Source organism: Pocillopora verrucosa, chromosome 7 (assembly GCF_036669915.1).
Source record: "Pocillopora verrucosa isolate sample1 chromosome 7, ASM3666991v2, whole genome shotgun sequence".
Lineage (NCBI taxonomy): Eukaryota > Metazoa > Cnidaria > Anthozoa > Scleractinia > Pocilloporidae > Pocillopora > Pocillopora verrucosa.
In genome coordinates, this window is record NC_089318.1 from 4,207,861 (window position 1) to 4,235,456 (window position 27,596).

The 27,596-nt window shown below is 37.7% G+C and overlaps 1 protein-coding gene across 3 annotated transcripts in view; it reads left to right on the forward strand.

Annotated features, from left to right (window-relative positions):
- LOC131789123 (mucin-like protein) overlaps positions 1-27,596 on the forward strand; it is a 46,586-nt gene that overhangs the window by 14,116 nt on the left and 4,874 nt on the right. For 2 of the 3 annotated variants that reach the window (XM_066169616.1, XM_066169618.1), the window contains 35 exons: positions 690-797; positions 3,815-3,928; positions 4,329-4,442; positions 4,852-4,965; positions 5,352-5,465; positions 5,867-5,980; positions 6,367-6,480; positions 6,883-6,996; positions 8,165-8,463; positions 9,306-9,441; positions 12,259-12,372; positions 12,903-13,016; positions 13,385-13,498; positions 13,721-13,837; positions 14,327-14,440; positions 14,663-14,776; positions 14,900-15,016; positions 15,239-15,352; positions 15,757-15,870; positions 16,304-16,417; positions 16,840-16,950; positions 18,898-19,020; positions 19,555-19,703; positions 20,246-20,638; positions 21,026-21,126; positions 21,403-21,501; positions 21,904-22,460; positions 23,029-23,250; positions 23,606-23,938; positions 24,396-24,650; positions 25,178-25,374; positions 25,635-25,971; positions 26,337-26,462; positions 26,843-26,965; positions 27,250-27,366. In XM_066169616.1, the coding sequence (XP_066025713.1) occupies positions 690-797; positions 3,815-3,928; positions 4,329-4,442; positions 4,852-4,965; positions 5,352-5,465; positions 5,867-5,980; positions 6,367-6,480; positions 6,883-6,996; positions 8,165-8,463; positions 9,306-9,441; positions 12,259-12,372; positions 12,903-13,016; positions 13,385-13,498; positions 13,721-13,837; positions 14,327-14,440; positions 14,663-14,776; positions 14,900-15,016; positions 15,239-15,352; positions 15,757-15,870; positions 16,304-16,417; positions 16,840-16,950; positions 18,898-19,020; positions 19,555-19,703; positions 20,246-20,638; positions 21,026-21,126; positions 21,403-21,501; positions 21,904-22,460; positions 23,029-23,250; positions 23,606-23,938; positions 24,396-24,650; positions 25,178-25,374; positions 25,635-25,971; positions 26,337-26,462; positions 26,843-26,965; positions 27,250-27,366 (5,730 nt within the window). The remainder of the gene's footprint in view (positions 1-689; positions 798-3,814; positions 3,929-4,328; positions 4,443-4,851; positions 4,966-5,351; positions 5,466-5,866; positions 5,981-6,366; positions 6,481-6,882; positions 6,997-8,164; positions 8,464-9,305; positions 9,442-12,258; positions 12,373-12,902; positions 13,017-13,384; positions 13,499-13,720; positions 13,838-14,326; positions 14,441-14,662; positions 14,777-14,899; positions 15,017-15,238; positions 15,353-15,756; positions 15,871-16,303; positions 16,418-16,839; positions 16,951-18,897; positions 19,021-19,554; positions 19,704-20,245; positions 20,639-21,025; positions 21,127-21,402; positions 21,502-21,903; positions 22,461-23,028; positions 23,251-23,605; positions 23,939-24,395; positions 24,651-25,177; positions 25,375-25,634; positions 25,972-26,336; positions 26,463-26,842; positions 26,966-27,249; positions 27,367-27,596) is intronic. The other variant, XM_066169617.1, reaches the window with a different exon arrangement.

Here is a 27,596-nt window from a genome sequence, read left to right on the forward strand (position 1 = left end):
GGAGTAGAGCGCGATATATATTACGATAGGTGATAGTCTCTCTGTATACTCTCTATAGTCTCTCCCGCAATATATATATATATATATACATGAAGGTTGAACTAATTAATAAGACATAACTTTTCTGTGACTGAGTTTCACGCTCACGCGATCATCAGACAAATTTAAAATATATATATATATATATATATATATATATATATATATGTATGACATGTAAAGACAGGAAACCTAAAGACAGGAAACCTAAAGACAGGAAACCTAAAGACAGAAAAATCAGGATACTGTACAACTGTAGACAATTAAAACAAAACATACTCATATACTACTGCACTGAGTCAATTTATGTCACAGGAGGTTTGGAAGTGACATGAATCCGAGTAATGTAGGTTAGGTGAATCCACAAACGAAAAAGGGACGATTTGCATGTCTCGCCCCACTACAGCCTTCTCGATGGGGAATTTTGACTATCACTGTGATTGGCATACAAATCTGCGTTATTAGACAAGAATTTCAAACTATGTGATTAAATTCAAAGGAATCAGAATACATACCCTGAGCATTCCGTCATCTCATACGCTCATTACTGCTTCATAGGAGCCTAGAATTATCTCAACAAATTGAAACAAAAAACCGTGTAAACTTTTTTTAGCACCTACGGTTGCTTAATCGTTGCCTCTTTTTTACAGATTACTGCAAATTTGGTCCTTGTCAGAACGGTGGAACCTGTTTATCAGATGGAGATAGCTATATCTGTGCCTGTGCCGCTGGTTACAGCGATATAAACTGCACAACAAGTAAGATGGTTTCTCTATAGAATTGTAGCTAATTAAGGTGTAAAGGCAACAATAATATTTGGAAACTTAAAATCCGGCTATTGCATCACACCTGAACGTAGTTTTGAGATTTTTAGTTATATCCTTGAATTAAGGGACTTAAAAGCAAAGAAACCAAATTTAAAGGATACAAAAGAAAACAAAATTAAACAAGCCATTTTCAAGGATTTCTGCTCATCACTCAAACCAAACAAGTGTTCTGCTAGAAAAGCGCTCGCAGTCTCACGCGAAAAGAAAAGAAATCTGCCGAAAAGCTCCTGCTATGCCTTTTTAAGACAAAAACAACATATTTTTTCAACACCATTCCCCCGTACTAATCCTGGGCGACTTGACTCATGAGGCAGTGAAATTTAGGGCCACTTCATAAAAGTGATGATTAAACAGAAAGACAACCAGAAAGACTGAGAAATAATTTTAAAAAAGAAAACCCAACCTTTCAGGATGCTTCCTTGCAATTTTTTTCTCTTTTGCACCAATGGTGAGCCTAAAATGTATTTATAAAATAATTCAAATAGTACGCGCGCTCTGATTGGCCATAAAACCATTTTGCATGAGCGTATGTAAACACGGTTTTCGTTCCCCTTTCATTAGTTACTTTATAAAAGAAATGTAAAATGGTTTCCGTGTTTACATAGCCTGATATAAACACTCGATAAGCTGGAAACCACTCCGCTTCGCGTCGTGGTTTCCTACGCTGATCTCGTGTTCTCCCAACCTCCCGGTTGTTTACATCAGGCTATGTAAACACGGAAACCATTTTACATTTCTTCAACATGAGGCGCTCTCACTGAGGGCATAGACATGAATTGAGTGCTGTTTGAAATAAACATCACCTCGTTGGAATGCGCACGCAGTTGCCAATTGAGTTTACCCTAAGATCTATTTTGCTTTTAGAGACTGTTTGTGGAGATTATTTTTTCAAATTCTTTCGATGGCTCTAAGTTAGCTTTACACCTAATCTACATGAAAAACGAAACAATGAATTCATCACTGAACTTCGGTTGTAGCAAAAACGAAGACCCCTGAAAGTTAAGACCCAAGACCTAAGAAACCATATTTCATTTATATTTCGGCGGCAATGAGAGGGATAAGGAAGTGGCGCGAGAACTGGAAAATAAGCTGAAGTTAAAAAGGGAAATTAATCACTGAAATAATAAATTTGGCTTTCTGTTAGAAACGAGAACTTTTCCAATTTTGAAGCTCATTGATACCACAGTGTTCGCTACAAAATCAAAACAAATTTCAATTTTCGTACTTGTTGTTGACAAAATTGTAAAATAATTATGAAGGAAAGTAAAATAATTGAAAAAAAATAAAAAAAAACCGCTCACCACCCTATTTGCCATAAAAAGTCTGTAGCCAAAACTTTACTTAGGAGGGCTGACTGTCTACCATCTTCACTCGATTGGAAGGCTGAGGAGAGGAAATATGTTTCCAATGTCCTAAAGGCAAATAGCTATACAAAAACTTTTCTCCGTAACTGCCAAAAAACCAGTTACAAATAGTAACGCTCTTGATGAAAGGGAACCAGCGACTGGTTTTGCTGTTATTCCTTACATACAGGGTGTTACTGAACCCATCAAGAGAACCAAAAGAATAGCCACAACATAAAAGTTTCTCAAAAACCTTTTCAGACTTTGGGGCATATTTTCGCCAAACCTAAGGATCCTGTCACTAAAGAACAACGAACCGACGCCATTTATTCTTTTCCTTGCAATGACTGTGACAACGATTACATCGGACAGACCAAACTTCAGTTTGGTACACGGTTAAAAGAGCACCAAAAAGCGGTTTTTCTTTGCAAAAAGGAAAATTCAGCTTTATCGGAGCATGCATGCCTAACCAACCATACAATTGGGTGGGATAATTCTAAAATTATAGACAGAATGAAGTGGCCGACGAATTTTCGAAAGTTACAGACTATCGCATTTAATTAAGCCATTATCGGGACGAAAAAAAGAAAAAATATTTACATTTATTTAATTTATTGTATGTAAAAACAGTTCTAGAAAATTCATTAAGATTTTTGGCATTGTTGTGAAATTATATTCCCACTGTGTATGTTATATAGATAGCTAAATAATTCGCCTTAGATCAGTGTTAGAGCATCCCACCGCAACCTTACTAGAGTTTCGACTCTTGAGGTGGATTCATATTTTTCTTCTTTGTACCATGCTCGTGGAAATTTTTTGATTCCATCACCTAGTAATACAATTCGTATCACTTTCCTCGATTTCTGAAATACAAGACCATTTTGACGATACGCAATCCAGAGCTATACAGGACGCGTTTCCATGTGAAACTCGAGTTAAGGCCTGGTTCAACAAATCTTATAACGAAAAGTCTATCTATTTCGGCGTTACAGTAATCTTTACTAAATCATTACGTCTTTTTTACAAGTGTAGAATGTAGTTGAAACAAAGAGAACATCTAGATTTTACTCATCAACGTCTCCCTCCGTATTAAACCTAAAAGAGTTGTAAGAACAATGTCAAAATACCGTTCTCAAAGCAGAACAAGTCTCTTAATTTTACCATGTCGCCAAAGTCTTTTCTATTTTCCAAATATCAACGACTGTTACTCTGATCTTTGCAAAAACGGCGCAAATTGTACCGACGAAGTAAATAACTTTACTTGTACCTGTCTGGCTGGCTACGAGGACCCCAACTGTTCTATTGGTAAATTGGATCATTTTCCCTCCCATTTCACCTCTTAGTAGAGGATCTATAGCGGTGTTAGAAAGTGTTTAGTTTCCTCCCGAAAACACAACCTACATTTTGCATGAATAACCTCAATTTCGAGCAGTAAGTTTGCCATGTTCAACACCTATCTTTACTTTCAGATATCAGAAAATGTGACTATGCTTGTCCTTGTATGGAAGCTATTTTCTTTTCGTATACGAAGCCTGGAGTTTAGATATATACATTACAGTTCGAGTGCAAATTTCAAATTTTCCACCATTTATTTCTCTTTTCCAGATATCGACGAATGTGACTCTGATCCTTGCAAAAATGGTGCAAATTGTACCGACGGTGTAAATAACTATACTTGTACCTGTATGGCTGGCTACGAAGGCCCCAACTGTTCCATAGGTAAATTAGATCATTTTGCCTCCTATTTCACCTCTTAGTGGAGTACAAAGTCATATTGTCCTGAACTTATTTTCTTATCTTGCCTTTATCTAGACACACAATGATCTAGAACGATGTAAGAAAGTGTTCACTTTCTTTCCGAAAAAAAACCTACATTTTGCATGAATAACCTCGATTTCCTGTGAAACGTTTGCCATGTTCAACAGTTATCTTTATTTTCAGATATCAGTAAATGTGGCTATGCCTATCCTTGTAAGGCTGCTCTTACAGAAGAAATGCAGTGACTCTAAAACGAACTTGGAAGCTATTTTCTTTTCGTATACGAAGCCTGGAGTTTAGATATATACATTACAGTTCGAGTGCAAATTTCAAATTTCCACCATTTATTTCTCTTTTTCAGATATCGACGAATGTGACTCTGTGCCTTGCAAAAACGGTGCAAATTGTACCGACGGTGTAAATAACTATACTTGTACCTGTATGGCTGGCTACGGGGGCCCCAACTGTTCCATAGGTAAATTAGATCATTTTGCCTCCTATTTAAACTCTTAGTGGAGAACAGAATCATATTATCCTTAACTTAATTTCTTATCTTGCCTTTATCTAGACACACAATGATCTAGAACGATGTTAGAAAGTGTTCACTTTCTTTCCGAAAAAAAAAACCTACATTTTGCATGAATAACCTCGATTTCATGTGAAACGTTTGCCATGTTCAACAGTTATCTTTATTTTCAGATATCAGTAAATGTGACTATGTTTGTCCTTGTCACGGTAAGGCTGCTCTTACAGAAGAAATGCAGTGACTCTAAAACGAACTTGGAAGCTATTTTCTTTTCGTACACGAAGCCTGGAGTTTAGATATATACATTACGGTTCAAGTGCAAATTTCAAATTTTCCACCATTTATTTCTCTTTTTCAGATATCGACGAATGTGACTCTGAGCCTTGCAAAAATGGTGCAAATTGTACCGACGGTGTAAATAACTATACTTGTACCTGTATGGCTGGCTACAGGGGCCCCAACTGTTCCATAGGTAAATTAGATCATTTTGCCTCCTATTTCACCTCTTGGTGGAGAACAGAATCATATTGTCCTGAACTTAATTTCTTATCTTGCATTTATCTAAACACACAATGATCTAGAACGATGTTAGAAAGTGTTCTCTTTCTTTCCGAAAAAAAACCTTCATTATGCATGAATAACCTCGATTTCCTGTAAAACGTTTGCCATGTTCAACAGTTATCTTTATTTTCAGATATCAGTAAATGTGACTATACTTGTCCTTGTATGGCTTCTCAGTGACCCTAAAACGAAGTTGGAAGCTATTTTCTTTTCGTATACGAAGCCTAGAGTTTAGATATATACATTACAGTTCAAGTGCAAATTTCAAATTTTCCACCGTTTATTTCTCTTTTCCAGATATCGACGAATGTGACTCTGATCCTTGCAAAAATGGTGCAAATTGTACCGACGGTGTAAATAACTATACTTGTACCTGTATGGCTGGCTATGAGGGCCCCAACTGTTCCATAGGTAAATTTTATCATTTTGCCTCCTATTTCACCTCTTAGTGGAGAACAAAGTCATATTGTCCTGAACTTATTTTCTTATCTTGCCTTTATCTAGACACACAATGATCTAGAACGATGTTAGAAAGTGTTCACTTTCTTTCCGAAAAAAAACCTACATTTTGCATGAATAACCTCGATTTCCTGTGAAACGTTTGCCATGTTCAACAGTTATCTTTATTTTCAGATATCAGTAAATGTGACTATGCCTGTTCTTGTAAGGCTGCCTTTACAGAAGAAATGCAGTGAATCTAAAACGAACTTGGAAGCTATTTTCTTTTCGTATACGAAGCCTGGAGTTTAGATATATACATTACAGTTCGAGTGCAAATTTCAAATTTTCCACCATTTATTTCTCTTTTTCAGATATTGACGAATGTGACTCTGATTCTTGCAAAAACGGTGCAAATTGTACCGATGGTGTAAATAACTATACTTGTACTTGTATGGCTGGCTACGGGGGCCCCAACTGTTCCATAGGTAAATTAGATCATTTTGCCTCCTACTTCACCTCTTAGTGGAGAACAGAATCATATTGTCCTGAACTTAATTTCTTATCTTGCCTTTATCTAGACACACAATGATCTAGAACGATGTTAGAAAGTGTTCACTTTCTTTCCGAAAAAAAACCTTCATTATGCATGAATAACCTCGATTTCCTGTGAAACGTTTGCCATGTTCAACAGTTATCTTTATTTTCAGATATCAGTAAATGTGACTATGCTTGTCTTTGTATGGCTTCTCAGTGACTCTAAAACGAAGTTGGAAGCTATTTTCTTTTCGTACACGAAGCCTGGAGTTTAGATATATACATTACAGTTCGAGTGCAAATTTCAAATTTTCCACCATTTATTTCTCTTTTCCAGATATCGACGAATGTCACTCTGAGCCTTGCGAAAACGGTGCAAATTGTACAGACGGTGTAAATAACTATACTTGTACCTGTATGGCTGGCTACGAGGGCCCCAACTGTTCCATAGGTAAATTAGATCATTTTGCCTCCTATTTCACCTCTTAGTGGAGAAAAAAGTCATACTGTCCTGAACTTAATTTCTTATCTTGCCTTTATCTAGACACACAATGATCTAGAACGATGTTAGAAAGTGGTCACTTTCTTTCTGAAAACAAGGCCTACGTTTTGCATGAATAACCTCTATTTCCTGTGAAACGTTTGCCATGTTCAACAGTCATCTTTATTTTCAGATATCAATAAATGTGACTATGCTTGTCCCTGTATGGCTTCTCTTAAAGAAGAAATGCAGTGACTCTAAAACGAAGTTGGAAGCTCTTTTCTTTTCGTACACGAAGCCTGGAGTTTAGATATATACATAAGAGTTCGAGTACAAATTGCAAATTTTCCACCATTTATTTGTCTTCTTCAGATATCGACGAATGTGACTCTGATCCTTGCAAAAACGGTGCAAATTGTACAGACGGAGTAAATAACTATACTTGTACCTGTATGGCTGGCTACGAGGGCCCTAACTGTGCCATAGGTAAGTTAGATCATTTTCTTTTCTATTCTACCTATTAATAGAGAAGAAAACTATATTGTCCTGAACTTAATTTCTTATCTTGCCTTTAACTAGACGCACAATAATCTATAACGATGTTAGAAAGTGTTCACTTTCTTTCCGAAAACAAAATCTACATTTTGCATGAATAACCCCCATTTCGAGTGAAAAGTTAAACTGGTAACTGTGCATAAACTGAAGGGAATTCAGCAGACTGCGAAATGAAATAGCTACTTCAGAACAGTGATGAATAAAAAAATGACAACCAGAGAGATAGAAATAATTTTAAAATATTCAAGGGAAGGTTACGCAATATTTTGGCAACTTAATTAAGCCGTTATCGGAATAAAAAGGAGAAGAAAGATAAACGTGCATTCAATTCATTGTATATAATAGGAGTTCTAGAAAATTCATTAGTTTTTTTTTTGCACCGTTCAAAAAATTGTATTCGTACTGTTTGTTATATCGCAAAATATACCTTCCACCACTTGCCTCGTTAAGAAATACGAACACGTTTCTTATAAAATGGTGTAACATAAATTGCATCCAGTAACAGCATTTTAATCCTTGCCAGAGAGAAGTAAAAATTAGCTATTAACAAAGAAAATATTGGTGGAACATGTGAAAGAAAATAATCTCAGGATATGATTGTTACATGAAATGATAAGCTTTTTTACAAATCGCGTTGTTAAAAATGCATCGCGCAGTTAATGCAGGTCGTCTTGAGTCATACGTTATGGTTTTTCCCTTTGAAATCTTTTTTATACGATTGGCCCTCTGTCATAACATTGTTAAAACTTTCAAAAGTAAATCGGTGTATTGGACGCTCCTGGGCGCGAACGTCATATGATTATTCGTACCAACAGCGTAGTAATTGGGGTTCTCATTTCATTATTGCACAATCTACAGCTCGGGAAAAAAAACTCTTCGACACTTTGTAAGGAGTTCTGATAAAGTTAAGGGCTGGGCCGTAAAATAAACTGACTGAAGCTCAGCTTTTAAGTTTGGCTAAGCCTGTTTACTGACCTCTCACACTGTGGCCTTATTAAACAGAGGTGGACTGAGCATTCTACTAGTTATATGTATTGCACCTTTGTCCGTGTAAAATTCTCGAAAAATTAAGCACATTTGTTTGATTGCAAACGTTCAGGTTCGTGTTCTGACACTCCTATTGGTGTTCGTGATGAACTGAAAGTGATCCCTGATGATTACATGAATGCAAGCTCGGTGCTCCCTGGTTTTCCAGCCAAAGATGGTCGCCTGGCTGGAACTGGTGCCTGGTGTGCAAATGGTAGTGACCATGATCCATATCTTGAAATAAGCTTGGGTGAAAGCTACGTAATATGCGGCGTCGAAGTACAAGGAAAGCCTGGTGGTTCGGAGTCTACAGACTTTACGCTTGAGTCTTCAACAGACGGATCAAACTTTACTGAAGTTGACTCAGGGCAGGTAAATAATTGACCTTTAATTTTTATCAACCTGTTTCTCTAGCGGATTTATCAAATTGGTTTTATGTAAACGATTTGAAGATAGCTGTTTTCTATCGTGACTGGTTTGAATATCAATATCCACCTTAAGGTGGGCTCAAAATGTTTTTCTTGAATTTGCGAAAATATTATTCCCACCGACCAGAGATCTTATAATTTGATCCTCAAATCATTCAATTATATACGCGCAACACCCTTTTTTTTCCAGCACCGAGGTCATAGCTGGACTTGATATTCAATAGCCAGCATTACTAATAAGGTTTTTAAACCAACTTATACACAGCATAGCATTGTTATTGTTGTCTTTATACGTTTTCTTTTTCATCGCAGCTTTTGTTTTCATTGATTTTTTCTCTTTGGAACTCTGCACTTTCCTCGTATGATATTTCAAAGGGGGAATTTCTTGGAATCTTTCGAAGTGGTAAACGCTACTTTCAATTAGCGAATTCTTGGTGAAAATGCAAAGATGTTTTTCATAGACTTTTTCCCTTGGTGTTGTCGTCCTGATTACTAGGTCCCTTGCCGCTGTCATTAAGATTTTCACTGCCTCGAAGCTGAAGTCGATACCTTTTGCCTTTGACTTTCTTGTGTTAGCAACCTACAGGCTTGAATTCTTCTAGGTCCTCATATTGGGTGTCTATTAACAACCGATTGTTATTAATGAGTATTCAGAACTAAAACACGACATGTGAAATGGTTTCGAATTTTTTTAAAAACTGAGAAGAGAATCAATAGCTTTAATTTCCCTCATTCCTGTTTCCTTCCATGGATTTTGAAGTATTGACGTTTTCGGTACCTTTCCAGACCTTTCATGCCTCTTCAGCCGGTGGTGATGTCGCTACATTCCATGCCTTGACAACAAACGTAACTGCGACACATCTGCGGTTTGAGCCAGTTTCCAACGTTATATGCCTGAGAGTGGAGATTTACGCTGTTCCAGGTATGTTCTAAAGCAATATGATTTTTATCATAATGATAGGTTGAGTATCACATGACAATTAAAGTTGGAAATAGTCTTTATGATGCTAGTGGAGATTAGCAAAAAAAAAGGTTAACACAAGTGTTATTACCAGGGGTAACGGTAACGCAAAAATCAACATGAGTGCCCGATGGGGAAAACTATATCCTGCGTAGACGGTTGTTAAGAAGCAGTTTTCGTTAAACTAGGGTTGCTTTTCAGTCAAGAAAACGCGGATGCCATTCTTATTGCTTCGATGCTTTTAGGTTTTGTGGCTCAACGTTTCGACTGTGTCTTTAAACTAACTCCAAAATACACAGAACGACCAATCAGAAGAGCTAAAAGTGCCATAAGGAGCCGATGAGAATTTGGAGACGTAATGACATGGAGATGGCCTGAAGAGCGGAAAAATACCAGTTATCAAGTTACAATTGTTTGTACTGATGTTTCTGATTGATCGAAAAGATGCACGCGATGTGCGTTTTTAATACTGATCGCAGAGCATACTAGAACAAAATCGAATCAATCCCAGATTGATCCTGACACTCAATTGTAAACAAATCTTTGAAACCAACTATAGCTGGCGCAGGGGAGGAGGGGGGGGGTAATCTGATGCAGAACATGGATCATCAGTGAAACAAGGCGGTCCCATCAGATGGAGTCACTATTTTTCGAGTTCAATATTTGGGAATCGTGAATTACGAGATATCGTTTATAATGACTCATGAATATCGAAATAAAATTGGGCAGAAATCACAGCTCTGCAGGGATCAGAGGATTCTACGATGATGACGTTCATTCTGATCGGTTTTTTTTTCTTTTTCATTCATTCAATCTCAGAGAATGTTACCGTCAATTGCCAGGCGTCCAACATCTTGGTAGCAATTCAAAAATCATTATTTACTGATACTGATGTTGAATTCGCCGCGACTGACCTGGCCCTCAGACAGAGACTTTACTGCTACCAATGGTTCAAATAATTTCGATTAAGGATTTAGCGTAATTGCGCGTGGCTTGTTTACATTCCATTAGTTACCAAAAACCATCCCATGGCAACAATTTTGCTTGAAATCATCTCGTTTATTTTAAATCAAAAGATATTCCATAGTATTAGGAAACTTTCTGGACGATAAATGTACTTTATCCGTTTTCTTCTGATCGGTGGATTAATCTAAGAGCTTTTAGGACTAGGTCTCAAACATAGCTAGGTCACTACGGGCTCATAATTTTTTCCTTGACCGTTTCATTTCCCACATTCTTTCATTTATGAGATCTGTTTATCTATGAACAAACGTTGTTCATAATAAGTAGTAATTCCTGGATCGAGGTAACACTGGAGATATTCGGTTACTAAGTTGGGGTAAATTTTTCACTGTTCAAGACGGCCGTAAGCGACCTTAGAGCATTGGGATCTAATGTTGTTAAAATCAGATATTTGCCATATTTTTTAAATAAATGTTAAGAAGAAGGAAGACTGTTTCATGGATATCACGAGATTTTGAGAAATCTTTACGATAGGACTTGAATTGAATTCAAAAGATCACCTTCGATCCGCAATATTGGCGGTCAAGCATGGGCAGACTAAGTGCGCTTTCCCGTTTTATTGCCAAACCAAATAACTGCAACTTTTATTCATTTTGTGATTAGGACCCTAAAGCAAGACTACATACCAAATTTCAGCCAAATCGACAGAATGAAGTGGCCGACGAATTTGTCGAAAGTTACTGAGACTATCGCATTTAATTAAGCCATTATCGGGACGAAAAAAAGGGAAAATATTTACATTTATTTAATTCATTGTATGTAAAAACAGCGATCAGTGGTAGAGCATCCCACCGCAACATTACTAGAGTTTCGACTCTTGAGGTGGATTCATATTTTTCTTTTTTGTATCATGCTCGTGGAAATTTTTTGATTCCTTCACCTAGTAATACAATTCGTATCACCTTCCTCAATTTCTGAAATACAAGACCATTTTGACGATACGCAATCCAGAGCTATACAGGACGCGTTTCCATGTGAAACTCGAGTTAAGGCCTGGTTCAACAAATCTTATTATGAAAAGTCTATCTGTTTCGGCGTTAAAGTAATCTTTACTAAATCATTACGTCTTTTTTACAGGTGTAGAATGTAGTTGAAACAAAGAGAACATCTAGATTTTACTCATCAACATCTCCCTCCGTATTAAACCCAAAAGAGTTGTAAGAAGAATGACAAAATACCGTTCTCAAAGCAGAACAAGTCTCTCAATTTTACCATGTCGCGACAGTCTTTTCTCTTTTTCAAATACCAACGACTGTTACTCTGATCTTTGCGAAAACGGTACAAATTGGACCGACGGAGTAAATAACTATACTTGTGCCTGTCTGGCTGGCTACAAAGGCCCCAACTGTTCTATTGGTAAATTGGATCATTTTCCCTCCCATTTCTCCTCTTAGTAGAGAAGAAAGTCATACTGTCCTGAATTTAACTCCTTATCTTGCCTTTAACTTGACACACAATGATCTACAACGATGTTAGAAAGTGTTCAGGTTCCTCCCAAAAACACGACCTATATTTTGCATGAATAACTTCCATTTCGAGTAGAAAGTTTGTCATGTTAAGCATATATCTTTACTTTCAGATATCAATAATTGTGACCATGCTTGTACCTGTATGGCTTCTCTTACAGAAGAAATGCAGTGACTCTAAACGAAGCTGGAAGCTCTTCTTTTCGTACACGAAGCCTGGAGTTTGGATATATACATTACAGTTCGAGGGCAAATTGCAAATTTTCCACCTTTTATTTCTCTTTTTCAGATATCAACGAATGTCACTCTGATCCTTGCGAAAACGGTGCAAATTGTACCGACGGAGTAAATAACTATACTTGTACCTGTATGGCTGGCTACGAGGGCCCCAACTGTGCTATAGGTAAGTTAGATCATTTTGCCTCCTATTTCACCTCTTAGTGGAGAAAAAAGTCATACTGTCCTGAAAGACAAAGTCATATTGTCCTGAACTTAATTTCTTATCTTGCCTTTATCTAGACACACAATGATCTAGAACGATGTTAGAAAGTGTTCACTTTCTTTCCGAAAATAAAACCTACATTTTGCATGAATAACCTCGATTTCCTGTGAAACGTTTGCCATGTTCAACAATGATCTAGAACGATGTAAGAAAGTGTTCACTTTCTTTCCGAAAATAAAACCTACATTTTGCATGAATAACCTCGAGTTCCTGTGAAAAGTTTGCCATGTTCAACAGTTATCTCTACATTCAGATATCAATAAATGTGACCATGCTTGTCCCTGTATGGCTTCTCTTACAGAAGAAATGCAGTGACTCTAAAACGAAGTTGGAAGCTCTTTTCTTTTCGTGCACGATGCTTGAGTTCGGATATATACATTAGAGTTCGAGTGCAAATTGCAAATTTTCCACCATTTATTTGTCTTCTTCAGATATCGACGAATGTGACTCTGATCCTTGCAAAAACGGTGCAAATTGTACAGACGGAGTAAATAACTATACTTGTACCTGTATGGCTGGCTACGAGGGCCCTAACTGTGCCATAGGTAAGTTAGATCATTTTCTTTTCTATTCTACCTATTAATAGAGAAGAAAACTATATTGTCCTGAACTTAATTTCTTATCTTACCTTTAACTAGACGCACAATAATCTATAACGATGTTAGAAAGTGTTCACTTTCTTTCCGAAAACAAAACCTATATTTTGCATAAATAACCTCCATTTAGAGTGAAAAGTTAAACTTTGCCATATTCAACATTTATCTTTACTTTCAGATATCAGAAGAAATGCGGTGACCCTAAAACGAAGTTGGAAGCTCTTTTCTTTTCGTACACGAAGCCTAGATTTTGGATATTTACACTAGTGTTCGAGTGCAAATTGCAAATTTTCCATCATTTCTTTCCCCTTTTTTAGATATCTACGACTGTTACCCTGACCCTTGCGAAAACGGTGCAAATTGTACCGATGGAGTAAATAACTATACTTGTACCTGTATGGATGGTTACGAGGGCAAGAATTGTTCCCAAGGTATGATACATCATTTTTCTTCTAGGTCACATCACTGTAGGGATCAAGGTTACATAATTTTAATTTAGTGATCCTTCGGTTTCTCTCAAAGAAGAAACGCAGTGACTTTAAAACGAAGTTGGAAGCTCATTTCTTTTCGCACACGAAAACTTGATTTCGGGTATATACACAAAAGTTTGAGTGCAAATTGTAAATTTTCCTCCATTTATTTCTCTCTTTCAGATATCGACGACTGTAACTCTTATCCTTGCGAAAACGGTGCAACGTGTAGGGATGCAGGAGTAAATAACTATACTTGTACCTGTAAGGATGGCTACGAGGGCATAAATTGTTCCCAAGGTATGGTACATTATTTTTCTTCAGGCCACATCACTGTGGAGAGTAAAGTTACATAGGCTCGGTTTAGTGATCCTTCGGTTTCCCTTAAAGAAGAAACGCAGTGACTCTAAAACGAAGTTGGAAGCTCATTTCTTTTCGCATACGAAAACTTGATTTCGGATATATATATATACACAAGAAAAGAGGGATGTACTCGTATGGCTGGCTACGATGGCAAGAACCGTTCCCAAAGTAAGTTAGATCATTTTTCCTCCTATTCCACCCATTAGCAGAGAAGAAATTTAAACTGTCCTGAATTTACCTCCTTAGCTTACCTTTAACTAGACACACAATGATCTATAACGATGTTAGAATGTGTTTTTCTTCCCAAAAACGAGATCTAAATTTTGCAAGAATAACCGGTTTCGAGTGATAAAATTTGCCATGTTCAACATTTATCTTTATAAGCGGCAAATTTGAGATGTTCGACTTTGATTTATATTTTTTCAGATATCGACGACTGCAACTCTAATCCTTGTGAAAACAATGCAACTTGTGTTGATGAAGTAAATGACTATACTTGTAACTGTACGTTTGGCTACTTTGGCAAGAACTGTTCGCAAAGTATGATACTTCATATTATATCCTAGTCTGTTTCTTTTAAGATATTTCGGTTGCATTCTCGTAAATGGTTAAAATCCTTTTCTTATCTCCGAGGTAAATGTCACAATGATTAAACTCAAACTTGGAATTTGTCTTTCTCACATAAACCTATATTTCTTAACTTTGCACCCATATTGAGGCGGCAAATTAGAGATGTTCGACTTCGATTTGCATTTTTTTCAGATGTCAACTACTGTGAACCTGAACCTTGCGAAAACGGTGCAACTTGTACTGTTGAAGTAAATGACTATAGTTGTACCTGTACGACTGGCTACGAGGGCAAGAACTGTTCTCGAGGTATGATACGTCATTTCCCTTCTAGATCACATCCTTGTAGATAATGAGGTTACATAAGTTTGGTTTAGCCATTCTTCGGTTTCTCTTTACCGAAATTTTCCGCCGTTTATTTCTCTTTTTCAGATATCGACGACTGTGATTCTCATCCTTGCGAAAACGAGGCAAATTGTACCGATGCAGGAGTAAATAACTATACTTGTACCTGTGTGGCTGGCTACGAGGGCAAGAACTGTTCCCAAAGTATGATACATCATTTCCCTTCTAGTTGACATAATTCTAAATAATAAGGTTACATAGGTTTGGTTTTGCCATCCTTCGGTATCTCTTAAAGAAGAAAAGCAGAGACTCTAAAACGAAGTTGGAAGCTGTTTTCTTTTCATACAGGAAGTCTATAATTTGGACATATGTACTAGAGTTCGAGCGCAAATTGCAAATTTTCCACTATTTATTTCTCTTTTTCAGATATCGACGACTGTTACACTAATCCTTGCGAAAACGGTGCAAATTGTACCGACGGAGTAAATAACTATACTTGTACCTGTATGGCTGGCTACAAGGGCCCCAACTGTTCCATAGGTAAGATGGATCATTTTCCTTCCTATTACACCTATCAATAAAGAAGAAAGTTAAATTGTCCTGAATTTTAATTCCTTATCTTGCTTTTTTAACAATACACACGATGATCTATAACTATGTTAGAATGTGTTTAATTTTTTCCCGAAAACGAGACCTACATTTTGCTAAACAACCTCGATTTCCTGTGAATCGTTTGCAATGTTCAACATTTATCTTTATTTTCAGATATCAATAATTGCGACTATGCATGTCGCTGTATGGCTTCTCTTAAAGAAGAAATGCACTGACTCTAAAACGAAGTTGGAGGCTCTTTTCTTTCCGTACACCAAGCCTGGATTTTGCATATATACACTAGAGTTCGAGTGAAAATTGCAAATTCTTCACCGTTTATTTCTCTTTTACAGATATCGACGACTGCTACCTTGATCCTTGCGAAAACGGTGCAAATTGTACCGACGGAGTAAATGACTATAACTGTACCTGTATGGATGGCTACGAGGGCAAGAATTGTTCCCAAGGTATGAAACATCATTTTTCTTCTCGGTTACATCACTGTAGAGAGTAAGGTTACATATGTTTGGTTTAGTGATCCTTCGGTTTCTCTCTAAGAAATTTTAAATTCCTCATCTTGCTTTTAACTATACACACGATGATCTATAACGATGTTAGAATGTGTTTACTTTTTTCCCGAAAACGAAACCTACATTTTGCATGAATAACCTCGGTTTCCTGTGAAACGCTTGCCATGTTCAACATTTATCTTTATTTTCAGGTATCAATAATTGTGAGTAGGCATGTCCCTGTATAGCTTCTCTTAAAGAAGAAACGCAATGACTCAAAAACGAAGTTGGAAGCTCATTTCTTTTCTCACACGAAAACTTGATTTCGGATATATACACAGACATTCGAGTGCAAATTGTAAATTTTCTATTATTTATTTCTCTTTTTCAGATATCGACGACTGTGACCCTAATCCTTGCGAAAACGGTGCAAGTTGTACCGATGGAGTAAATAACTATACTTGTACCTGTATGGCTGGTTACGAGGGCAAGAACTGCTCCCAAAGTATGATTCATCATTTCTTCCTTCTAAAATAAGTTTTGGAGCTTAAGGTTACATACTCGTTGACTAACATTCTCTGCTTTATCCTAAATGGAGGACAAAATGAATTTAAAGAAACTTGTCGTCGTTCAAAAATTGTTCTCGATGACTCAATGTGATACTAATCCTTACCAAAACGGAGGAACCCGTACAGATTAAACACATGGCTATAAATGTGCATGTTTGGCTGGTTACAATGGAACAGACTGCGAAAACAATCTGATAGTTTGTCAACAAAATTCTTGCTTATCTAGCCAAGTTAGATACTAATGATGAGAATTCCTTTTGGCTCCTGGAATGTTCAATTTACACCTCACATGTAAATTAATTAAGGGAAGGGTGGAAGATCTAACGCGTATATTGTTTGTGTTGTAACCATTATTCAGATGTGGATGAATGCGCTTCCAACCCTTGCCAAAACGGGACCTGTATGGACGGGATAAATGATTATACCTGCAACTGTACAGTCGGATTTATTGGGAAAAACTGCGACCACGGTATGATAGTTTCTTTTAATATTTTGCCATGTGTATCTTACCGCTTTCCAAACGATTTGGATGTCCAAAATGGCATATTTTTGGATAAATCGACGGTTTCTTTCTGCATTTTTTTGTAATTACTAAAAAAAAATCAAATTTTGCGGACAAAATTTAAAATAAATTTAATATTTATTTTCTGCCCGTAAGAAAGTATGTGTTAATAAACACTTTCGAAACTATTTTGAGTTTTCCAAAATAGCATTTTTCGTGAAAAAATGGACCTTTATAAAATAACTCAAATAGTACGCGCGCACTGATTGGCCATAAAACCATTTTCCATGAGCATATGTAAACACGGTTTTCGTTCCTCTTTCATTAGTTATTTTATAAAAGAAATGTAAAATGATTTCCGTGTTTACATAGCCTGATGTAAACACGCGGGAGGTTGGGGGAACACGAGATAAGCGTAGGAAACCACGACGCGAAGCGGAGTGGTTTCCAGCTTATCGAGTGTATAGGCTATGTAAACACGGAAACCATTTTACATTTCTTCATTATAACATAGCGAGCGTGCTAGCACTATATAAGTCTTATTAAACCGCTATGAACAAAATCTTTATTTACGCACGTCCGTGCGTAAATAAGATAACGTGAGCATTTTTTTTAAACCTGGCATTAGAGTTTCCGTCCTGTTAAGCTGCAGCGTAGTTTTCTTTTTCTTCGGAATGTGAAAGAAACCAGCGAAGAACTGCCCAATTTTTCTATGCATTGACCTTTTAAGTCCTGATCCAACAAGCAACAAAAATAAAGCTGAAAAAACTCGCAAATTGCACCCAGTTTGTCGGAAGACCAGCTGCAGCAAATTTTGGCCGAAAGACATTCACTGGGAACGAGAAAAGTCACCAATTGGTCATTAACAACATTTAAAGGTAAAATTTCCGTTTTTTTTGTTGTTTTTAAATTTGTTCAACCTGAGGAATAAAGTACACAGTTGTTAATTGTGAATTTACCAAAACCAAAACAATCAAGGCCGCAAAAAATTTAAATGCGACAAATATTTTTGCACTCTATCACAATAAAAGGCTTCTTCGCGCAGATTCTTGTTGTCGCTCTGTTATAAAGGTTTTTAATGTAATGCAGACATTGTGCAAGGTTTGACATCCGATGCTGCAGAAATTCTGCATGGTATGGCGTCTAATGCTGCAGAAATTCTGAAAGGTACGACTTCAAATGCTGCAGAAATTCTGCAAGATTTGACCGCCCAAGCGTGCAAAAATTCTGCACGCCTTGACGTCCAGTGCTGCAGAAATTCTGCACGCCTCAACGTCCAGTGTTGTAGGACGCGCAGCCGAAGTTTTCTCAATAAAACGAGGTTTAATTTGATCATATGATAACAAATGGTCTTAAAACCTTTATATCATCTACTTCCATTAAAAAGATATTTGTAAATAGAATGAGATAAATGGTGCCGTCTTTCTTATTCTATTTACAAAACATGATGCTATCGGCACTGCTGATCCTAGCAGTATACAGGACGCACGTCATATATGAACTTCGTGATGGGCCTTGCTCACCATCGAGTCTTCGTGCTCAGTAGTAGGGCAACGGAGCGCGGACTCAATTTTTTTCTTTCTCCCGCGCTCATGACAAGACGAAAAAACATCTTTCGCTGAAAATTATTTTATGAACCCTACATCTCTTACCTCCAATGAAAGTGGAATGCTTCTTCTGGATAAACTTCTCGCGACAGATAAGGAATGTTATGTGCTGTAATACATAGGAAAACAACAAACAAAAAGTTAGAACTATTCTGCCTTTCACCATGTTTAGTTTCATCCATTTTCTTCTCTGTCTTATGGTAATTTGTGCAAAATGCTGAGAAGTTAGAAGGCATAGAAGTGTACGATGAGCACTACCGAGTAGATCTACTGAACGATCTCACTGAAAATTTTTGTTGTCTAACAGTTGATCCTTGCTATACCGATCCGTGTGAAAACGATGGACAGTGTTTCGTGGATGACAACTACGATTTCTTCTGTGTCTGTCCAATTCCTAAAGCCTACGAAGGAAAAAATTGTAGTAAACCAGGTAAGCAATGAGTTGTTTTCTCTTACGATCTCTCCAATCCACCGGGATTCTCGCCGTCGATATCGCGCTTTGCTTAAGGACCCCAACCGAACAAATGGGAAGCAACAGTTTTCCTAGTTGATTACGACTTGAACGGTTTACAGTAACATTTCCATGATTTAAGCATATAACAGGTTACACAACGGATTGCATTAAGCCTCACCTAATTGAGTGGTGGGAAATGAAGGATCCTCATGGCCAACACGCCGAGCACTACGTATGTAAGGTTTGGGTTTGAGTCGCGATTGGAGGAAATGTTGCGTTGTGTTTCCAGGTGCCCATCTGCATTCAGAAGATTTAAAGGTTACGATGAAACTCGTCTTCGTGAAAAGTCGCTTAGTGGCTGAGGAGGGGTGGGAAGGGGGCTACACTGTACTGGATGAGTTAGCAATATATCCTTTCATGCTAAATGTAGGTTTTCCTCTTGCTACAGCGTTGGCCACTTGGCTCCGAGAACTTGATCCTCTGAACTAATCTCAAACATTTTTCACACAGTTGACTGTTTCTGGAATAAAATGTATCCTTACGGAGAAGAACAGAATGACACGGAGATGGACGTAGGATTGATCCGTGATGAGCTGTGTAAAGAAGTATTGTACGACTATGGTATCTGGTTCTTTGATGACAAGCACTACGTCCTGTATGTAAGTATCATGACTTATTCCAGCCTTTGCTGAAGAGGTGTAATCCTAATTGAAAATCAATAATCCAGAGGGCCTCGTTACTACAAATGTAGTGATTTTTTGGCGGTTATAAAAAGTAGCAAAAAGGAGATTTTGAAAATTGCTTTTTGTTAAATCGGAAATAAAAAAAATAGAAAGCAGATTAAAAAAAAAAGGACATGAAATGAAAATAAGAAAACTTATGTTCAATTTTGGAAGGTGTACCAAAGGATACGATGGAATCTCTACTCAGGTGACAATCTAGGGACAAAAAAAATTTGTTCCTCTAATGGATCTGACTTATCAAAGGAGGCAACAAAAATAATTGCGTTTTAATAGTATAACTTTGTGCTGCACATTTTTTGACACGCCCAGAAGCTTTCGAAATCCTCTGCAATAAAAACGAGTCTACTTTTTAAACCATTTTCATCAGCCTTTTGGGGGTTTTAACACAGCCAAAAGGTTAACTTCCAACTTCCTTTTAATGAGACCAAAACTAAACAAATGTTTACAACCTTTTCCAGATTTGTGCCAATGGAATGATTCGTTTCGATATAGAATATGTGAGGTACTTCCCAGTTCCAACCTTTGACGTCGAGGAATTCCCGTTCGAAGTCCCTATGTTGTTCCCCTTCTGGTCGAAAATCGACATATACAACTCATTCTGTTCCAATGAGCAAGACTGCCCTTCTGATGACATAGATTATGAAAACCGTTCCGCCGTATTCTACCAAGTTTACAGGGAAGATAACAATGCAATGAATGCATCATATATTCTAGACAAAGCTAGTAAAGACGTCAGAGAGAATTCGAACGACCCAGAGTTCCAGAACTTCACGGCTTCGTGGGTACTCGTAGTGACCTGGTTACGTCTTCGTCCAGAAGAGGAGGCCGAGGGCGATGCTGAAGAAGGAGTGGTGAGTCTTTCAGAAATACACATAAATCACAAAGGTTTTTTTTTTAAATGGAACTGTTCTTCTAACTATCCTCTCTTTCCAGCAGGTTGCCAATGCCAGCACTTTTTTACCGAATTCGTATTGACTGCGCACCACACACCATGTGGTGCGTAACGGTTCATAAAGAATTTAATTAATTAATCGCAGAACTGTCATTTAAACGAAAATCCAACTTAAACGTTAGTGCAGTCGTCGTATAGCATAGTTGAAACCAATTGTTAAACTTAATTGAAGGCCTTATGTCGACATCACTTTTAAAAAAATCCTCTTGCAAGGAATCCAAATATTATTGACACAAAATGTAATAAAAAGCCAACAAGCAATCCGTTTTTTTTCCATGGATTTCAGACTAATACATTCCAAGCAGTACTCATCACTGATGGAACCTACACATTTTTGAAGTACCATTACCCCTGCAATTCTCTTCAGTGGGCATCGCCAAAATTTTAGTAAGTACAAAACGAACAAACGTTTCTAAAACTCTTGCTAAAAGGAGGAGATTCAATGTGTCTAGTTGAGGAAAAGTGCAAATTGGGGCCACAAGAACACAACACAGTGGCTGTAATCTAAAAGTCTCAATACGGAGACCAACACGCTACCGCGGTGTCTATCGAGCGTCCAGACCTCGTATCATGAAAAGTGACATGTTTTTCCTCGCTGTTAAGAGACACATGTATTTCGCAAACACTTGTAACAAATTTATTAGAAAATTATATTCTCTTCAGTGAATTGTTTCCAGAAGATTTTGGCGGCTATCCTGTAGCAGGTATAAACGCTGGTGATGGAAATCTGGAAGATGCCGAGAGATTCTTTAGTCTCGAAGGGTAAGCTTGTTCACCAAATATGGCGCCTAACCTTTTGACTAGCATTGACATAAAACAAAACAAAACTTTGATCGGTTTGCCCCTGAACTTGTCCCGAGAACCTTGCACCGCTTTTTCAACAACCCTTTCAAACAAACAATGAGTTGCAAATCTAGAAACCAATCTCAATTATCTCCAAAGAAAACTTTCAAACGCGCACCCTCATGAATACGGGTAGTATTACGTGCAATTAGCGCACGCTATGGCTATCTACAACCAGGCTTGTATTTGGAATTAGATTTTTACGAACTAACTTTTTTGTTACTTCGATTGTCAAATATTGGTTGTTTTAATTTGATCGATCTGTGCACGTAATCGAGGTTCTCTCTTCATGGCTTGAGGTCTGATTGTTTCTTTCTCTAGGTCGGCTTCTCCAGGGATAACGGGTCTCACCCTGGGGAGAGAAAATGCGGACAACAACGGAGAGTATTTCTTTAGACTTGAACGCAGAACAGGAGAAGACTCTGAAATAAAATGCAGGAAGTGGTCCGACTGGCAAGAAAAATATCTTAAAGATGATATATCGAACGCTGATAACTTTATCCCAGCTTGTCCCTGTTCGATCTTCCAAGCTATTTTTTCTCTCAGCTACTTTCTAATTTTCTCCACTGAATCAAACAGTGATTGTTTCATTAGCATTTCCGTCTTCCCGTTCGCCAAGGCAACAGGTAGCAACAGTTTCGTACAAGGATTTATCCATCGAAAGTGTTGCTACTCGACTTTCCTTGAAGACTTTGGTGCGCTTTTAACAGAAAGCAGTGATCCCGGAAGTTTAGAAGTTAACTATATAGATAAGCCTGAAGATTTACTGGATGATGCCGAAGCGAAACAGGCATGCTGCTTCGACTCTTTCAGCTGTGATTTGTACGAGGATGTGCGCCCCTCAGATGATTGTGAACGTTTCTTTATTTTCCCAAGACGTAAGTCACTAGTTTCACTGACAGGAAAAAATATATTGTATATATTTAAGGTCAGTCAGCAAATTTTAAATAAGTACCGTAATAAGAAATGAAAATGTGAAAATTATCAACAGCTTTAGAATTACTTTCAAGGTGTCCTATTGGAACGTATTGCCACGAATAGTTCTCGACACCGATATCAAATAGCATCCTCGACCCTTAATCACCTACGAATGACTAGCATCTAATTTCTCTATACGTTGTCACTCCTGAGTCAAACAATAAGGTTATGAGAATACAGGAAACGACCACCCACCTAATAAATTCTTGATTGTTAAACAAATTCTCCTTGTCAGTACTTTAGGAAATGTATAGGAAACAATATGGAGAATATGCGTGCTGATATTAGGGTGTCACGGATAAAGATTCCTGGTTTTTTTTTAAGGGAAGCATAAAATGTCATATCCGAAATGGCCACAGAAACCTTTTCGGTCCATTTACCGGAGTTGCGACTGTATTAACAAAATTTCAAATGCAACGGTTTTTTTTTTATTTTCATCATGTTAACAAACCTGCCTTCTCTTTCTAGGTTGGTTTTGGGGAGATCCACACTTTAAAACACTAGACGATAAGGACTACACGTTCAACGGTGTTGGGGAATACACCATGGTTGATGGCAAAAACGGTACGTTTAAGCTTCAAGCAAGAACAGTACTGGCCCCTGGAAATCGTAGTATAGCTACGGTGTTCTCTGCTGGAGCTGCTCAAGAAAATGGAAGTAGCAGAGTCGAAGTTAGAGCCAAAAGTGGAGGTGAGATTTTTGCAATTCACATCGATTAACCATTTTAGTTGTCTTTGCTTAAAAAGTTGAACTAAATCCAGTAAAATACAGGATACATATCTTAATACAATCGATATATCTCATGTACGCCAGATTCTCTCAGAAGCCTATTTTAACATTTTATCTTTTGTGCATGTTTTGCTCTCCACGTGCAGATGGATTGGAAATGTATATCAATGTTAGACCATATGCCGGGTTCGATAGTGTGACAAATATCAGCAAGGATATATCTTAATGCAATTGAAATATCTCATGTGCGCCAGATTCTCTCAGAAGCCTATTTTAACATTTTATCTTTTGTGCATGTTTTGCTCTCCATGTGCAGGTGGATTGGAAATGTATATCAATGGAACATCGTATGCCGAGTTCGATAGTCTGACAAATATCAGCAAGGAGATCGGAGAAAATCTGAGAGCGGCCCAAAGAAATCCTGGCTGCGTTGAGGTGACCTTCAAGAGTGGATCAGGCGTTGAATTCTGTGAGGCCAAGGGGATGATGTCATTTGTGGTGACCTTGAGTAACGAGTTCCTTCACAACACAAAAGGGCTTCTTGGAACTTATAATAACAATCCAGATGACGACTACACTTTGCCGAATGGGACTACTTTGGGTCCAAACGTCAATTCCTCTACTATTCATTATGATTTCGGTTTGAAGTGTGAGTATTGGTTTTCCACATAAATGGAAGAATCAGACACTTGAAAAGAGATAACCGAAAAGATGGGTCTGTGTGTCTTAAATGGAAGCTATTTAACAAAAACGAGTAGGGAGACAATCGGGCACCGGGCTTGTACTCTGTTAGACCCACCCTTCTAGTCTCTGGATTCGTTCTAAGTTGCCCTGAGTTCCACTTCTTGGTTGCACTTTGTATATAGCCAGCTGGTCTGCCTCCTGCCGGCGAGGGTTTTTAAACAGTGCCAAATCTTTTATTTCTCGAAGTTAAAAACCAACGAAGAAATAAGTAAGACCATCAAAGAAACAAGTCTTCTTATTGGCATAAATGTGCGGTTTCATCCCGTTGACGCTTTCTAGTCCTATTTAGTCATCATTTTATTAGCACACCAAACATTACTATCATAGAAATATTATAATCTAATTACTCTTTAATTTATTAGGGCAAATAACAGCCGAAGAGTCTTTGTTCACTTACGGTCCTAATGAAGGCGTTCACACTTTCGCCAATGCAAGCTTCAAGCCCATGTTTGTCGAGGCCATCAAGTGGGCGGACAATGCCACTGAGCAGGCAGCTAAGGATGCTTGTGGAGGTGACGTGGTGTGTCTCTTCGATGCTGCTTCTACGAATGATGTTTCCATAGGAACCAACAGCAAAGACGTAAACGTGAAGTTAGTAAAGGAGAACGAAAAACTTGGTAAGCTAAGGAATCGTATGATATTTCATTCAGGATAACTGGCTGGGTTCGCTAAAATATACCCTTGAGATTTACCTTTACGGTGAATATCGCAGATACGTTTTCTCTACGATATTCCGTTTCCATATCTGCAACACCATGGGTTCTTACGAAGCTTTAGGCCTGTTTAAAAGTGAGTGTCTGACGTATTGAGAACGGAGTAGCCAATAGTCTCCATTTATGTCTGGTAATCACTAGGCTACATCTCTGTTCTGATCCGTACACATATTTGTTTAGCTGGTCAATAACAGGAGTTCCACTTTCTCGTCATAGCAAAAGCATGAAAGATGATCCCAAACATATAAACCACTTGAGTACAAATAAGGAAAACAGCTTAGGGCTCCAGTAATAGGGTCAAACGTGGTCGTACTTTAGTGGATTCTTCCAAACACTTAGATCAGGATTTTAAGAAAAAGCATGTACAGAAAAGGTTGGATAGAATTTGAAATTATAGTCTTAAATTTAACTTAAATGTTGTCACTCTACAGCGAACTTCCCACCAAAATTTACTTACGTTCCATCAGTCATCGAAGCCACAGTTGGGGAAGTCCTGTGGGTCAACGTCACAGCTGAAGATAACAACTCCTTTACGTTTAATGTCATCAAAAAGCCACAAGGAGCAACTTTTAACACAGTGGGCAAAAATCTACTCAATTTTACTTGGAATGTAACTTCTAAAGAAAAGGTAAACCTATTCTTATTCCTATCATAACTTAACCCTTTGACTCGCATGAATGACCAAGACAGAATTTCTCCTTACAATATCAATACAATATCAATTAGGCAGGTGATGAGAATAAAGAAAAATATAAGTTTGAGGATTTTCTATTTGATCCAGTACCAAAGACTCAGAACTAGTATCATAAGAATTGTATAGCGAACAGTAAGGAGAAATACTAATGAGATCTTGGGCGTTAAACACATTGATGTGGTGTTATCCTTCAGGTCAAATTCACGTTCACGGCAACAGACGAATTCAACGCCTCCGTAAGCTTCACACCCACTATCAAAATGTGCGCCTGCGAAAATAATGGCCAGTGTGTCAAACCAGCGCAAGGAGACAAGTTAAATAATGACAGTAAATTCATAATCCAAGGTTGCACATGTAAACCGGGATACACCGGCAGGTTCTGTGAGAATGACATTGATGCTTGCAAAGTGAACGGAAACCCTTGCTTCAAAGGCGTCAACTGTACCGATAAACCGGCGCCGGCTAACTTAACAGGTTATACCTGTGAAGACTGTCCAACTGGGTATTCCGGTAACGGCATCAAATGTGCTGGTAAGAAAATATGTAGGCTTTATTTTTAAATTTTTTGCAAAGTTCAAATCATCCTGCGGTAGAATTTGATCTTTGTTTTCTATGTTCCGCGCAGTTACCAAATGTTTTACTTCTCTCTGTTCTATTTTGGATTTACAATGAATTGTTCGCTATTCCATAACATTTAATGAGTGTAACAAGATGGCGTATTTATTTTAATGATGAATTTCACTATGATTCCCCATGATTCTATGCTGATGCGATTCCAAAGAGTCTATGGCAAAATAACCCCTATCAAAGACTACGAATTCTCCAATAATTGTGTTTCAGAGCCAATTATTTCAAGCTTCTTCATAGAGTTTTTCGGTTTTTTTTTTCGTATGTAGACATCGACGAATGCAAAAACAACTCGTTGAACCAATGTGAACAGGAATGTGTCAATAACCCTGGTTCATATAGTTGCAAATGCAAATCTGGCTACAAGTTAAACAGCAACGGCTTCGCCTGCGATGGTAAGTTGAACGGAGATTGAAAAACCCGGAGGTAAACCTTTAAGTAAAAAGTAATCGTTTCAAGCAAACAAATAGTACAAGCTCTGTGAAGCGATAACGCCTAGTCACTCAATTTTCAGCTTTCTTTATCACAGTATAATTGCTAGGAGGAAAAAAATATGGTGCGTATTTTTATTCTAAGAAGTTCGAAGAGCTGACTGAAATAACTAATCGTACGTCGCTTATTCACGATAACTTACATGATCAACAAACATGTTACAGTGTTACTCACCGATTTTGAATTCATTTCAACGCGACGTTTTCTCAGACAAGGAGCTCGATAATTTTCGCAATCTGGTTTCTTGCTGAACATATTTCTTATGACTCATTTATTTCCTCAGACATCAACGAATGTGAGCCCGTTAATGATTGCATGCACCAATGCAACAACACGGCAGGAAGCTACAAATGTTACTGCAATGAGTTCTTTGAGGTTGACCCGGGAGACCTTAAAGCCTGCAAACGTAAGTTGAATTGTAACGCGCTTCATTAGTCCTATATACATGATTGTTCTGGAATGAAATTTTTTCCTCAAAACTTCCAAGTCATTTTTACTTGTAACTAAAGCTCACCTTAAGGTTGATAATAATTAGAAACCTATGGAGATCTAAGCATTAGGGTTACACTGATAAAGTTGTTCCTTTTCCCACAAAAATGTACATGAAATAATCCTACATACTGCTCAAGACAGGAAAATAGCATTTACACAAGATTAAACAGACTGAATCCTTTCCATCTTTTGCTCCAGCGACCAATCCTTGCAATAACAGCGATTGCCAAATCTGTTTTATAAAGAAAGACAACGAAAAAGCTTGTGACTGCAAAGCAGGATTTAAATTAGCTAGTGACGGCAGAACATGTGAAGGTAAGTTAAATAATAAATAGCATCTTTAGTGCACTCACATGTCAAATTTTTACACCAACAACCAATATTTTAGTTTTGGATGCCTCGATTAGGGGCCACTGATTAAACAATTGCTTAATGGGTCTTCGTATCCGTAACGTCCATTGAAGGAAAACGCCTATCAAAAGGATACTTGGCAAGGTCTTACTTATAGATGCTAAATTGCAATTATACGACGATGAAAATTGTCC